Below are 14440 nucleotides of genomic sequence, written 5' to 3'. Positions count from 1 at the left end.
AAGGTTTTCTAGGGGGATATACTAGGTTCCAGGAATTCTTAAGGTTATAAAAATTAAATTCCATGGCCGTTTGATGGATTTTTCAGGAGAAGGAGCGGAAGGAAATTCCGGTAGGGGTCTAGATGAAGAGTTTCAGCTCATGTGTCAGTAAATCCTTAACGTTATTTTATGATTTCCACTTGCCAGATTTTAGTTTTTAAAACAAGCAATTGCTTTATGAAATCCAAAAATTTGATTTATTTAGGATTTTTTCCAGTACTCGCGCATTTTTCTCGGACTATACTTCAAATATATCCAGGCATCAGATGAAAAGATCTTTCGGCGATTCCTACAGAAATTTCTCCAAACAATCATTGGGATGACACCAGAGCTTTCTCAATAATGGAGTCCTAAAATATTTAATGAATTCTTATTATTATTTCGTAATACAAAAGAGCATGTTCTTGCAACTGCTTTAGCAATTTTTTTAACTCAAATACCGGCTATAACAAATTTAAAATTCAATTTTAAAAAAGAATTCCAAATATGAACCTTGACACTTTTGATCATGTTTGACGTTCACTTTGTCGACAAAAATGCCACATTTTGGAAGCGACACGGAAAACAAAATATACCCAAAATTTCAGTTTAAACCAAAGGGTGTGTCAAAATCTCAAAAATTGTAAAAACATGTTTTTTGGACTTAAACCATCTGATTCTGAAAAATTCAAAGGAAATTTCTCGACATACTGCTTCTTGGATAACACAAGTTTCTGCAAAGGATATAAAAAACACTGGAGAAATTTTTGGAGAAGTTTCCGAAAGATTTTCTAAAGTTTTTCTAAAATAAATTCCTCAAAAATAATCTGGATGAAAATTCGTAGCACATTTTGAACATATATGTAGAAATCTTTGGATAATATTCTGCAAAAATTATAAAAACATTAATTGGAAAATGCTGGATGAAACAGCTGGTGAAATTCTAGAAATAACTTCAAAAGGATGCATTATAAAATAAGTTCTCTACAAGTTTTTATGAGAACCCTCTTGAGAAATTACACGGCCTTAGACAGTGACTTCACACGTAAGATCGACAAATAAAACAAAGATAAACGACACGAATTTAAATTGTAAACTCTTTGTTGAAATACAGCAGGAAATCTTTGGAGGAAGAACATTTTCGCATGGCGAAATAGGGAACCATTGTGGCCATAACTGATACACCTACACTATTTCTATATTTTCGCAATCTCGTGATGTCAAATCATTAGCCCATACCGGAAGTTTATGTTAACGCCTGAACTAAATTGTAACCCATATGGAAGACCTTATCTTCTCGAGCAACTTGGGCGCAGACAGAATCCTTTTATATGCTCGCAATCTCGAGATATCGCATAACTAAGCCCTTACTGGAAGTTCATATCGACACCAGCACCACGTGATGGTCGAATCCTGAGTTAACTTGTTATCCGTTCGAAAGTTCTTGGTTCCCGAAGCAAGTTTGTCAAAGACAGTACCTTCTCATAAGGTGTGGCCCGTTTAGAATTGGAACATACACAAATTGGAATAAATTGGATATAATCATCAAAAATGAATTCTGTTTTAACTCAAATGTTGCATTGCTTGTAAGCTTCAAAGGAAAAATTTAAAAAAATATCCTCTTTTATAAGAAGTTGTCGGACTTTTCCCGGAATACGGTTAATTAATTTGCGCACTCTATTTTCATCCATATTTTTGACAAGTTCATCCCATTTAGTTTACAGTTCATCGATGTATTGGCGATACTTTGATTCCCTGTTAGTTTCCGCTTCATAATAAGTCAAAATCTCTTAATTGGGCTGAGTTGGTGTCAATTACGTGGGTATCACCTATCATGAAAAAATCCTTAAATTTCGTCCACACTTGATCAAACAACTTCATGGTACGGAATTTGGCCACATTTCTCTCATATTGTTAACAATTTGGTTGTCTGCAGACACGGTATGATCGGAGGCTTCAATATCCGAAGTCAAATCCATTACACGATACAGCACGGCAAAAAGTTCGGTGTTGGCCTAATCACTGTCTAAAATGTTTGGATTTGAATCAATGATTCTGATTTTAATCCACATCTGACGGTGCAGATAACTGCCTGACGCTTCCTTTGTGGCTTGCGATCCGTCAAAATAGTTATTTCGTACTTATTAAGTACGAGTCACACAGTATTTATTGAAAAACCTCATTCTTTTGCAATTTCTTTCCTGATCAAGTCGGTTTTTTTATTCAAAATTTTGGGCGCAATTATTTCCCTTCTCTCTTCTTCCATGTTGAATTTCTCAGCAGTGCGTTCGAATTTAGCTGTGAAAAAAATCATGTGATGTTAATATTGTTATGGAGCACACATGGACGGTTCAGCTTCTAAATTGGACCACTAGAGTCTTTGTGAGAACCAAAGGTGTTTGTTCAAATTCTAAGTGGGCCACACCTTATGGTCTGCATCTCGACCAATTTGGTGATGACTGCAGCTTTCTGGACTGAGTATACTGTAATTCCACATGTGTGGGGAGAAGTTGATTATTCCCGGACCCACTTGTATAGACTGTTAAAAGAGCTATGACCCGATTTCAATTGTCACATTTTCTAAGTTGTGACATTACCTGATAGCTACTCTTGATTATGTAGTTATACCATATTATAAATTTTTGATGAACTGTTGAAAGGTTTTCCACCAAACAATCGATTTTTTACACGGCTATATGAAGCCACCATTTAAATAAACTGTTTCATACTTTCCACATATGTTTTGTGCACTCAGTTTTAAATTTGAATTGATGATAAAAATTCTCTTTCAGAGAAAAAATATGTTATTTTTGCAAGCGGGATGAAAATTTCGAAAAAAAAAAAGTACATACCTTTGGGCGTATAATGTGGTGTAATTCAACACATTCAATTCTAAAATTGATCGATTTATCAACAGCTTTTTTAAGACTTGATTCAGATTCGGTGACCCCGAATTTATTGAATAGCATGTTTTTTATTTTAGGAAACCTATTTTAGTAATTAATCAACTTAACCCCGGAATCACAAACTCTAGTTTTTGATTTCTTAAATATGTTTTTGATATTATGATAATATTTCGTCCAAATTTCTTTTTAATAATTCGATAAGCATTAATCCAGAACAGGTTTTAAAAAATATTTGGATGATAATACATGCATCCTACTAGGAATTATAAGTTAGAATCGCTTAAAAGTGATCAACTTCACCCCAGTTTACGGTACCCTTCGTAGTAGATTCCCGGTGGTTGTTATTTCGCTGATTTATAGCGGTATACATTTCTGGTATTTTGTTGGTTTTGTGCTTCGTTTTCACAAAACATCAAAAATCAGGAAGTTTCTAAAAGATCCGATTAAAAATATTGCAGGTTAAAATCCGATTTTGGGTCATTATTACCCCAGTATCGGAATTAGATTAAAGTTCCTTCCATATATAAGCCATTGTTTGGACAAAATACAATCGCTGAGCTCTATCTCCTCCTATATTACTGACACAAGATATGTCATACTGTACATAACGTAGGCACAAGTAAATTGCATTGTATTGTGCTCTGTACAGTTAATGTAATACAAATATGAAAAAGTGTTTTATCTCTTGTTATTCTCGCATGGATATGATCGACTTATTCATCCTGCTACTAGTCCGATCAACCAGAAATTACCATAATCCAATCCTACGTTCGTCAGTTACTTCGGTTACTTGTGATTCTAGATTTTTTATTAGTTCATCTATCACTAGCGATCAGAGTAGTGACGACAGTACGCCTCCTTGTGGACATCTTCATTCTGCAACTTGTGGCGTAAACTAATATTCTGGAAATATGTTTGATTTGGCAAAAGGAAATGTTGTGAACTACAAGGTGTCTTACAAAACTTTGCTGTACCTCTTCTTCTTCTTCTTCTTCTTTTTCTTCTTCTTCTTTTTCTTCTTGGCATTACGTCCCCACTGGTACAGAGCCTGCTTCTAAGCTAAGTATTGTTATGAACACTTCAACAGTTATTAACTAAGAGCTTTCTTTGCCAAACTTGACGTATTCGTGTATCGTGTGGCAGGTACGATAATACTTTATGCCCAGGGAAGTCAAGATAATTTCCATTACGCGGACTCTAACCACTCGGCTAAGAAAGGTCCCTGCGTCTCTATAAAATTCGATTGAGCTTAAGTGGTCCTTTCGAACCATCTTCCCCTATCTTGGCCACAACACAATTTCGTTCGAACACACCCAACATCCATCCGTTGGTCCAGGTAAACCTAACCACCCCCAATAAAATTTCTTATTCCCTGGTATCAACTCACCGACAGTCAATCAACAGTGCCCGGTTCTTTTGTCCACACACCGAGATAAGCTGGTCCATAATACCGCAGGGCATGTTTGCAAACGTGTGCTCCGCTTTCTGGCAAATCAGGGCCTTATCGCTGTCCCTGTGAAAGCAAACATATGCAAAGCGCAATCATTTACCTTACCTACCAGTTACTGCTTGTGTTCAGCACACAAATTTACGCACCGAATCAGATTCGAATACGATACCGCAACCAGTGCGGACAACTTGTCTGTGACTTACGTTTCGATTTTGCGGGCCGTCAATTGCTGCAGGAAAGTTATGGTGGCCACTTCCAAGGCGGCGCTGCTTGAAAGGCCTCCACCAACGGGAACGTTGGAATGTATGACTGCGTTGAAGCCGGGAACCGTTTGACCGAAGTGGAACATCACACCCTTCACGTAGTTGAGCCATCTAGAAAGGAAAGTATAAACAATAGGATTTGTTCAATTGGAATTTCGAAATGAAGATAGTTCTGGCTCAGGACATACAATATCTAATCCTTAACTGGTCGCTAAAAACCGATTTGCTTTTCTTAATTCTTTATTGGTCTCATTCCAAACATTACATTCATTTCTTATTTCTAGGTGTTCTGTGTTTGAACACGCCATCATTCTAACTTGGTAAAACTAAATTTTGCATTTATTAACATTTTGTTGACATCAAAATATCCAAACTTTTGTTGGAATCTACTACAAATGACACGCAGGCATCGTCCTTTGTGTCATCCGCAAACAAAGATTTTTGACATCCCCTCCAAATAAAACATTTCCTCCAGAGATTTTTATAAAAAAAATTTCAAAGATTTTTTCAGAAATTTCTCTAGAAGTTAGGTCTAAGGATTCCATCACGCGTTACCCAGGAATCAAATCACGAATTCTTTCAGATACCTCTCAAGGAATTTCTCAAGAATTTCTTCACCAGAAATTCCCCCAAGGACTTTTTCAAGAGCTTGCTCCTAAACTGCTTCTTAAATTCCACAAGGAGTTACTTCAGAAAATCCACTAGGAATTTCTTCAGTGATTCTTTCTAGTAATTTTGAACAGTGTTTTCCAGGGATCTATACAAATACTTCCCAAAGGATTTCTCCAGTGGTTCGTTCAATGCTTTCTTCAAGAATTCCACCAAAAAATCCCCAATGATTTATTAAAGAATCCTCCAGAAAACATCAGGCATTTCTATACAGATACTACCCAAAATTTATCCAAGAATTCATCAAGTTGCTCCAGGGGTTTCAACATGAATTGCACGAAGGATTCCACCAGAAAGCCTTCAAAGATTCCAAGAGAAATACTGCAAAATAATACATCAAAACTTTGTACACGGGATATCAGCAGGAATTCCCTTAGAGATTTCACTTGCAATTTTTTGAGAGGATGCTCCAGGTTATCATTTGGTATTCCTCTAGATAATCTCCAATAAATTCTTTTATAAATTCCACCAGTATTTCCTCCAAAGATTCTTGCTTGTATCTCTGAAGAGACCCTACGAGGCATGCGTCCTGGTATTTCTACAGGAATTACTTCAATAATCTAATATAAATTTCTCCGAGGATTCCTAAATGAATTTATCCATCGATTCCATCCAGTATTTCTTAAAGGATTTTTTTCAAGGAATCCATCAGGAGTTACCTAAGAGAATCTTTCAGAAGCACCTTCAGGGATTGCTTTAAAAGTTCTTCCAGAAATATATTAAGGAATCTCTCCAGGTAATTCTCTGGAAATTTCTCCATTGATTCTTTGGTGATACCTCCAAGGATTTCTAAAGAAATTTCTCCATGTTTTTTTTTTTCAAAAATAAAAAAAAAAAACCTTTTAGGTCCACTTTAGGCATTCATCCTGAAGGCATTCAAAAAAATGTGTTTGATCCATGAGTAAATATCAGTTAACTACCTGGGGGAATTTCTGATAATCATGAAGCACATTCCTAGTAGCCAGTAGCGCAACCAGGATTTGGTTGGTTGCAAATTTCAAAATACTTTTTGAAAAGACATTTTAGGAATGGATTTATTTGGATTGCAAAATGAAAAAATAAATATTACAATACATTAGTGTGATACCATTCCACCACTCTTCTTCTACCTTGCGCTTTAATTATGTTTTGGAGATTTTTACCAATGAAAATTAATTCAAGAATAATCGCTGAGCGCAGCAATTTGCAATAGAAATCATTGACAATATTGTTGCAATAGGTCGAAAATAGATCAGCACTTTAAAACTAAACTGACGGAAGTAGACTAATTGTTACATCTTACAGAATTGACATCCTAGAAAATCGAGTCCAAAGGTCAAAATCAGTTCTGCTTTCATTGTGAAGATTTTATGACCAAATATGTGATAACAACCTTAGATTTTTAATACGAACATTAAACTTTGTTTTTGGATAACTTTGTAAAAGAGCATATTGATTTGCTATTGCAGTGGGACGCCAATGCGTTCATATTTTTAACCCGAGTCACATTTTTCCAACTTCTTTCGAATGAACCCCCTATTTGTATGGTTTACCCAATATATTGAATGTAATTCATGATCCACACGTAGAAAATCCTAAAATTGTTTGAAATTTGTTACGGAACCGAAATGCATCCACTGGCAGATAAGTACTTCAATAGCATTCGCTGATATGTTTTTCTCCTTTTTTATAAATCAAGGAATTCGTATGTTCAGACTGTTGGCACAACGCTTTCAGTAAAGTTAGGAATTTTTGTTATTTCTAAGCATGTTATAGTAGTATTTACCAGTTAATTTTGTTTTTTTTTCAAACTCCACAAAGAGTTTAAGAATAAAACCACACAACACAAAATAATATAACTGAAAATCACTTACATTCACATTGTTTATACGAATTAAAATAAAATATTGCTTTGTAGTTGTATGATGTGTAGTACTGAATTTCACAAGAATATTTAGCAAGCCTTTAAAATTTTTCGGCTCTGGGGGGGGGGGGGTATTTGACCCCCAAAACCCCCCTTTGGTTGCGCCACTGCTAGTAGCACCTCTGAAGTATTTTATGGTTGAACTTTTAGCAAAACTCTGGTAAATTTTTTTGGTGGTAATTCTAGCGAAACTTTGGTGATAACGCTAGAAGAACTCCTTATGAAATTCCTTAAAAAACTTTTCTCATGAAAAATTACAGGTGATATAATTAGGGAAAATACTGTTGCAGTAGAATCTTTATAGGAAGTTGTGGTCAAATCGCACAGGAAATTCGTTATTGAATCATTGGAGCTCGTTTTGGTGGCATTCACGAAGGAACTTCTGGTGAAATGCCTAGAGGAACCTCTGGTGAAATTCCCAGTGGAAGAAGGAATTCCTGTTTTGAATCTCAGGAGGAATTCCTGAAAGTCACTGGATGATATACTGGTGGATTCCCAAATTACACGTAAAACTATTATAATAAATTTCTGGTAAAATCGCTGGAGGATTTCCTAAAAACCTCCAAGATTGATTCCTTAAGGAAATCTGGGAGGAACCCCACGATGAATTCCGCGAGGAATCCTTTGAGAAAATCCGGAAGGAATCTCCTGAGTAATTCCGGTAATGTAATCTTTAAAAGAAATTCCTGATAAAATCCCTGGAGGAATTCCTGATAATCCTCAAGAATCGTTGGAGATATTGCGGTAGGAATTCCTTGAGGATTGACTCCTCGAGGAATTTCGGGAGGTATCCCTTGGTTAATTCCGGGAGAAATCCCTTTAAGAATTCCGGGAGGAACCCCTAAGGAATTCCAGGAGGACTACCTAGAAGAGTTCCTGACAGAACTTCTGATGGAATCCCAGGAGGATTTTATAATAAAGACTTAGAAGTTTTTCTAATGGAATTCAGGAAAGAACTTTCGATGGAATCCCTGCAGAAACTTATTGAAGAACTCATTTGGATGGAATTATCGGAAAAACTTGTGATGTAATCTTTGGATTAATTCCTGATGGAATCTTTAGAGAAACTCTTGATCGAATCCCAGAAGAAATTCCAGGTGGAATGTCTAAAGAAAATGCTAATGAAACCCGAACTCCTGATGTAATTACCAGAAGAGATCCTGATGTTATCCATAGAAGAAACTTCTGATATAATCCCTGGAATTTGCTAAAGAAAACGGTTAGAGATTGATGGAAATGATAGCGGAATATATAGAAACAGCTCAAGAGTGCGCATTTGATAGATCACTATGGCACTGACGCTGCGTAAATTCACGCATTTTGACTTTCCACCCATCTGCATCGGCAGTTCATGGGACGTCGAAGCTTCAATTTGACATGATGACGTCGATGTTCGTGCAACATCCCTACAGGTACGATCGGCTCGTCAAACATTAAGCTCCACACACCGGTAATTTGAGAAAAATTAAACTCGTTTGATTTTGGCCAAACGATTCGTCAACCGTCAAATCGGTTTCACAAACTGTCAAATTGGTTCGCCAAGCAGCATCACACACGGTCAAACATAGCACCAACATGAGCATCAACCCGGGGGGCGGAGTCAATGTTGGTCAAACCGTCTGAGCATTTGTGGGGTGCATTAGGTAACTAGGGTAAGTCAGTTGTGAAAATAATGTATAATATTGGTCCCCAAAATGCTGCCAAACACCAGCTCTTATAGGAAGTCTTTCAGACTTGGAGTTCTAATAGTTAACCTAAAGTGTACAATTTGACAGATAGCTTTGGATTATTCTTACAATGTATGTTGGAAATTAAAGTGCCAAACACTGTCGAATGTTTTTTCTATGTTTAGAATAGTAAGACCAGTAGGCCTTCAGATTTGTTTGGTCGAATGTCCATGGCGGAATTCGAACTGTTCATTGACAAAAATTGAATTTTCATTTATGTGGACCATCATTCTGTTCACAATGACCTCTTCAAAAAGTTTACTGATAGAGGAAAGCAAGCTAATTGGACAGCTGGAAGCTTCTGCAGAATGTTTGTCTGGTTTCAAAATTGGTACAGCCCTGTCATTTTTCCATTTGTCGCAATATTTCTGGGTTGTTCTTTCATCCAATCGCATAAATAACATAATATTTTAAAACGAGCTTAATCTTAGATCCCATAATATGTTTCTAGAATAAAAAATGCTAAGAAACTTCAACTTTTCCCCTCACACCTTTGCTTCTAACCACCTCAATTGTGAATTTACACAAAAGTCGGAAGCACAGTCCGAAATCAACTGCAGCGACCAATATTTACGGTTGGCCCCCGCGATAAGGGCTACCATATTGTGCATGAAATTAATCAATTTTCCAACCAGATATTACCGATGTTTGTACAGTAGCAACAGCAGCAGCTCGATATATTTTCGAAAGATCTGCACATCTGCTTTTTTGCACACATAACATACGCACTACAATGCACTATGCAGCAGAGCTTCCCACACTTGGGTGATGGTATGTAGGTACAGGGCAACAACGAAAGCCAACCCTTTCCACGCCTTGCACGATATAATATTTAACAACAGAAACAGCAGCAACAACGCACCTTTTGAGTTATGCTTACTCAACGACAGGCGGGAATCAAATAATAATGGATTCGAGATAATTGATGATGTGACTAGAAAATGCTATCAAACCTTCCTTTGAGTTCATTACACATTAAAAGTCCACAAAAAATGAACATGTATACGTGTATACGTGTCGATCATCACTGATTTTGACCAAATTTTTGTCAAAAATTCATTCACTTGACACATGGAAAAGCCCAATTGTTATGCCTATCGAATTGCTAATTTGACAAACCTTCTCAAATTTATATCTAATGGCTACCGCTTCTGCTTCATTTGCGTCCTTTGTGGTTGTATCTTTCACTTGCCTCTATTTCCTACTTTCAATTTATCAAAGTTGATCTATTCCTTCATAGCATTTGCTAAAACCAGAGACGGACAAAAAATCGTTTCCCTACGGTTCCGTTCTTCCATCGTCAAAGCACGTCTTCCCTTACGCCTGATGCATGGGCAGTAGCCTGAGACACGGTTATATGAAAAAATTAGATTCTCGCTCCAGTCCACTTTTTAAATTGCATTTAAGTCCCATAACAACTGTGCAAAGTTTCAGCTCGATCGGTGAAACTATATTTTAGCGCCAGCCGTTCAAAGTTTGTGTGGAATTAACTATGGGAAAACTTAGGTACTTTCGCAAAGAAAAATCGCCCGAGTTCGCCTATTGCTCTCTATAAAAATTCGGAACACTTATCTCGATGGGTATTTCTACGATGAACAACATTGCTGAAGACCGCAAAGCAATCCGTTGTTTGTGACAAAAGTTATTAAGCATAGACTATTTGGAAGTTTTGCTTGATTTTGTTATTATTGTTATTCCTTTACGTGTTACGTCGCCTTGCCAATAGCTTTTCATTGAATAACTTTTTTCACAAGTGTCGGATTGTTTCGCGGTCTTCGGCAATATTCTGTATCGTTAAAAAAACTATAAAGGTATGTGTTCAGAATTTTTATAGAGGTCAAAAGGCGACCTCTGGCAATTTTTCTTTGCAAAAATAAGTTTTCCCATAGTAAATCCCATACAAACTTTGAACAGCTGGCGCTAAAATATAGTTTCTCTGATCGAGCTGAAATTTTGCACAGTTGTTATGGGACCTAAATGCAATCCAAAAAGTGGACTGGAGCGAGAATATAAATTTTGTCCCACACTAATGGGCAGTCTGCTAACCAAACAGCAAGCCTCTCTGCTATAATATTACCAACCCTACACCTTCCCGTATGAACTGGCGTAGATGCAGGGGTATATCCAGTCTACTTTGGGTTAGTTTTAAATGCATTATAAATTCCTCCCCCTTCCCCTCATTGGCCAGCATTTTGACGTGGCAGGCCCCATTTTCTGCCTGAAAATAGAAGATCACCAGCACTTATACACTGAAGGTATCTGTTAGTCCCAAGCATTCATCTGGTAGGTTCCTTTGTAAGTGCAGCTGATCTGGCGATATTGGAGTAGCAACCACGGGCGTCCAATCAAGCTGAAGCTCAAGCTCAATGAACATTTGACCAGTAACAAGGACCGATTGTAACAGGTGGTGGTGGATTACAAGTAGATACTGTGGACACTTGTTGTGAAATGATTCCTATACTAATAAAGACAGAATAATATATCCTGTATCAATTCAAAAAGTTAAACTCATCGCGAAATTCGATGCCATACTGTAAATACAATTGCCGGCCCGGTAAACAGAGGCGCATCCTCATCCGACGACTGAGCAACTAGGACCACCAAGTCCTGCGCTTCCGTAGGCCTCTGCCCGAGCTGCCGACCGATATTGTGCAGTGTGTTCTGTTTTTATACGGGGAGATGCGCGGTCGCCTAAAATTTGCATGAATTATGAACACGTTTGCACATTCATTATGCGAAATTTTCCGCGAGTTTTGATGTCGTATTATTTAATTTAAATACATGAATATGAAAATGAGACGGCCATCAGCCTATGCCGCCGAGGAGACGGTGTAGTGTTCGTTTCCCAGTTGGTGTCCTAGGAAAATGTGATGTTTCTCGGTTTTCCATTATTATCTCACCACATACATAGATCGGCCGGCCGGTTGGTACACAGTGTATGATTACAGTCGCTGGCCTGGTCTACAGAAGTCTAGGAGGGCTCCCGACAGGAGTTGCGATTCGCGCGAAAATTGCTTGATGGAAGACCTGTGTTTTGTAGCGGCAGATAATAAATCCGTACAGCTGAAATGCTGTTCGGTAAGGTTGTTTGACAAATAGGGAATATCTTGTAAAATATATGTTGGGAAAGTTACTTGGCTAACATATGAACCAACGGAATAGATGGTTAGTTAATAGTGAGAGTATTGTCCGCAGAATTGAAGAATGGTTTGAGAACTCTTCAAAATAATCATATCTGCTTTCATGTTTACATAACAACACTGCTGAATTGGTCAGCGTTAAATCAGATGGATCAAGTGCAAAACTTGGGAAAAGGAATTATTCTTTCATTAAATGCAGAATTATCTTAGTTCCATTTTACTTTGATCAGATTTGATGAATGTTATAAAATGTAACGAATTTGCTTTGGATGATCAATAAAAATCGATAAGAGTGTCAGTGTGGACCAAGTTTTATCAAAATAAGAAAAAATATCAACGCACGGAGGAGTGCGAGAAAATACAAGACAGTCCAAGTGATTTGAATTTGACATTGTTTTCAGCATCAAATATTTCTTCTGCTCATCCATCAATAGAAATTTATAAATATTACATAATTTGATGTATCTGATTTTGATTTCTGGTCATTTATGGTTATATGGAGTCTGTGTGGAGTATTCTAGGACCCGCTTATTGGAAGAATATATTTTGACCAGTACTCAAGATTTTTGCTTGGTCCACCCTGACTGAGTGCATATTTGAATGTTTCATCAATGCCCTGAGCCAATAAAATTTTTGTTCGTAATATAGTATCGTAATGTCACTGATTTCTGAATTAAAGATATGTATTCATGAAGAATTGAGATGAAAAGAAAAGAGTTGTGGGAAGTAATGATAAAACATGGTTTTCTGATGAAGCTGATAAGACTGATTCGTGCAACGTCGGAAGGATCGAAATTAAGTCCACCCGATTCTGTTTTTGCACGGATTTTTTTACACGGCCGTACAAAAAAAGTTTCCATACATTTTTTTCCGCCAAAACCTTATTTTTGCATGGAACGTCGAGAAATGGTGTTACTTTTTTTTGCACGGTTTTTGAAATTTTGAACTGAAAACTTTTTTTGCACGGTACGCATCCCCCGTGCAAAAACAGAATCGGGTGTATACGGGTTGCGGATGAGATTTCAACATCCTTCGTAACCTTAGACGGATTGAAGCAGGGCGCAATAAGAAGAACTTGCGCGCATAGGAATGGCACTATTATCATACGTTCGTATATGCTCCTTGGTTTTGCGGACGATATCGACATAATCGGGATTGATCGCCGAGTTGTGGAAGAGACATACGTGCCTTTTAAAAGGTAGACAATGCTGATTGGGCTCATTATTAACACCACAAAGCCAAAGTACATGGTCGCTGGTAGACACCATGGGCCCATAGGTGATGTTGGTAGTGAGGTGGTTATAGGTGGTGATACTTTTGAAGTACCGTAAAACGGGGTAACTTTGATAATGCGGGTAACTTTGATAATACGAGACTCTCAACATACTAAACGAAATAACAAAGTTCCTATTAATCTGTTAAGCAAAACGAATGCAAAAGTAAAGAGTATTAGTATGACACTTCATGTTAAAGCTATTTCCGTTGCAATCAAGTACATTTGATGATTTATATGCAAATATGGAAAATTAATAAGATTTTAGCAACTTTGAAATGCTCTCAAACAATCTGTTCTACGATCACTATTTGATGAAGTCATAATGGATTCGTCACTTATACTTGACAGCCTAGTTATAGTAGAACTCGAATTCGGTCTCAAAACTCTTAGCGAATACTATTTTTACAAACTGGGGCCATTTTTGTAATCTAAGTCAGAAATTTACATATAGCGTTAAACGCCTAAAGATATGCAACGCCCTACAAATGTTCTGTAATTCATTCAATTTTGTTCGAGTGATGCTCCATTATCAAAGTTACCCCAGAACAGAAAACCGACTTTCGATTATATGAAAAATTATATACCCATTTAGAATAAATCTTTTTGGAAATCTAACAGCTGGAATCGATAGTTAGGATACCAGTACTTGTTTTAAAAATATGAATTAAAATTCTTTGAAACAGCATGCATAAATATTCAAGTTTTATTCGAAAAAACTATCAAAGTTACCCCGTTTTACGGTAGTTGAAGAATTTGTGTACCTAGGAACTCTAGTGACTTACGATAATGATGTTACCTGCGAGGTAAAAAGGCGTATTACAGCTGCGAGTCAGGCTTTTTACGGACTGTGTCGAAGGTAGTTGAGTTGAAGGTATGTTTGTTTTCTTGGGATTCTCCAGGAATTCTTCTTAAGACCTTCACGAAACGCGACGTGAGATAAGACATAACACTTATAGTTCTTACAAACGTCAAGAAAAATAAAAAATTAAAACTCCTTTCAACAGTTTTCTGTTGTTATTCCATAAATTTCTTTGAAACATTTCCAAGAATTGAATTGGCCTACAATAGCTGTTTCCGTGAACCTTTTG

The 14440-nt window shown here is 37.0% G+C and overlaps 1 protein-coding gene across 9 annotated transcripts in view; it reads right to left on the bottom strand.

Moving 5' to 3' along the window:
* The window catches only part of LOC5576099 (galactokinase), a 182519-nt gene that overhangs the window by 32461 nt on the left and 135618 nt on the right, over positions 1-14440 (bottom strand). For all 9 annotated transcript variants that reach the window (XM_021849466.1, XM_021849461.1, XM_021849460.1 and 6 more), the window contains 2 exons: positions 4578-4748; positions 4312-4437 (listed from right to left, as the gene is read on the bottom strand). In XM_021849466.1, coding sequence (XP_021705158.1) covers positions 4312-4437; positions 4578-4748 — 297 coding nt within the window. The remainder of the gene's footprint in view (positions 1-4311; positions 4438-4577; positions 4749-14440) is intronic.

Source organism: Aedes aegypti, chromosome 3, assembly GCF_002204515.2.
Source record: "Aedes aegypti strain LVP_AGWG chromosome 3, AaegL5.0 Primary Assembly, whole genome shotgun sequence".
NCBI lineage: Eukaryota > Metazoa > Arthropoda > Insecta > Diptera > Culicidae > Aedes > Aedes aegypti.
The sequence above is the reverse complement of the archived record's forward strand: the minus strand, read 5'-3'. Positions and strand labels throughout refer to the sequence as shown.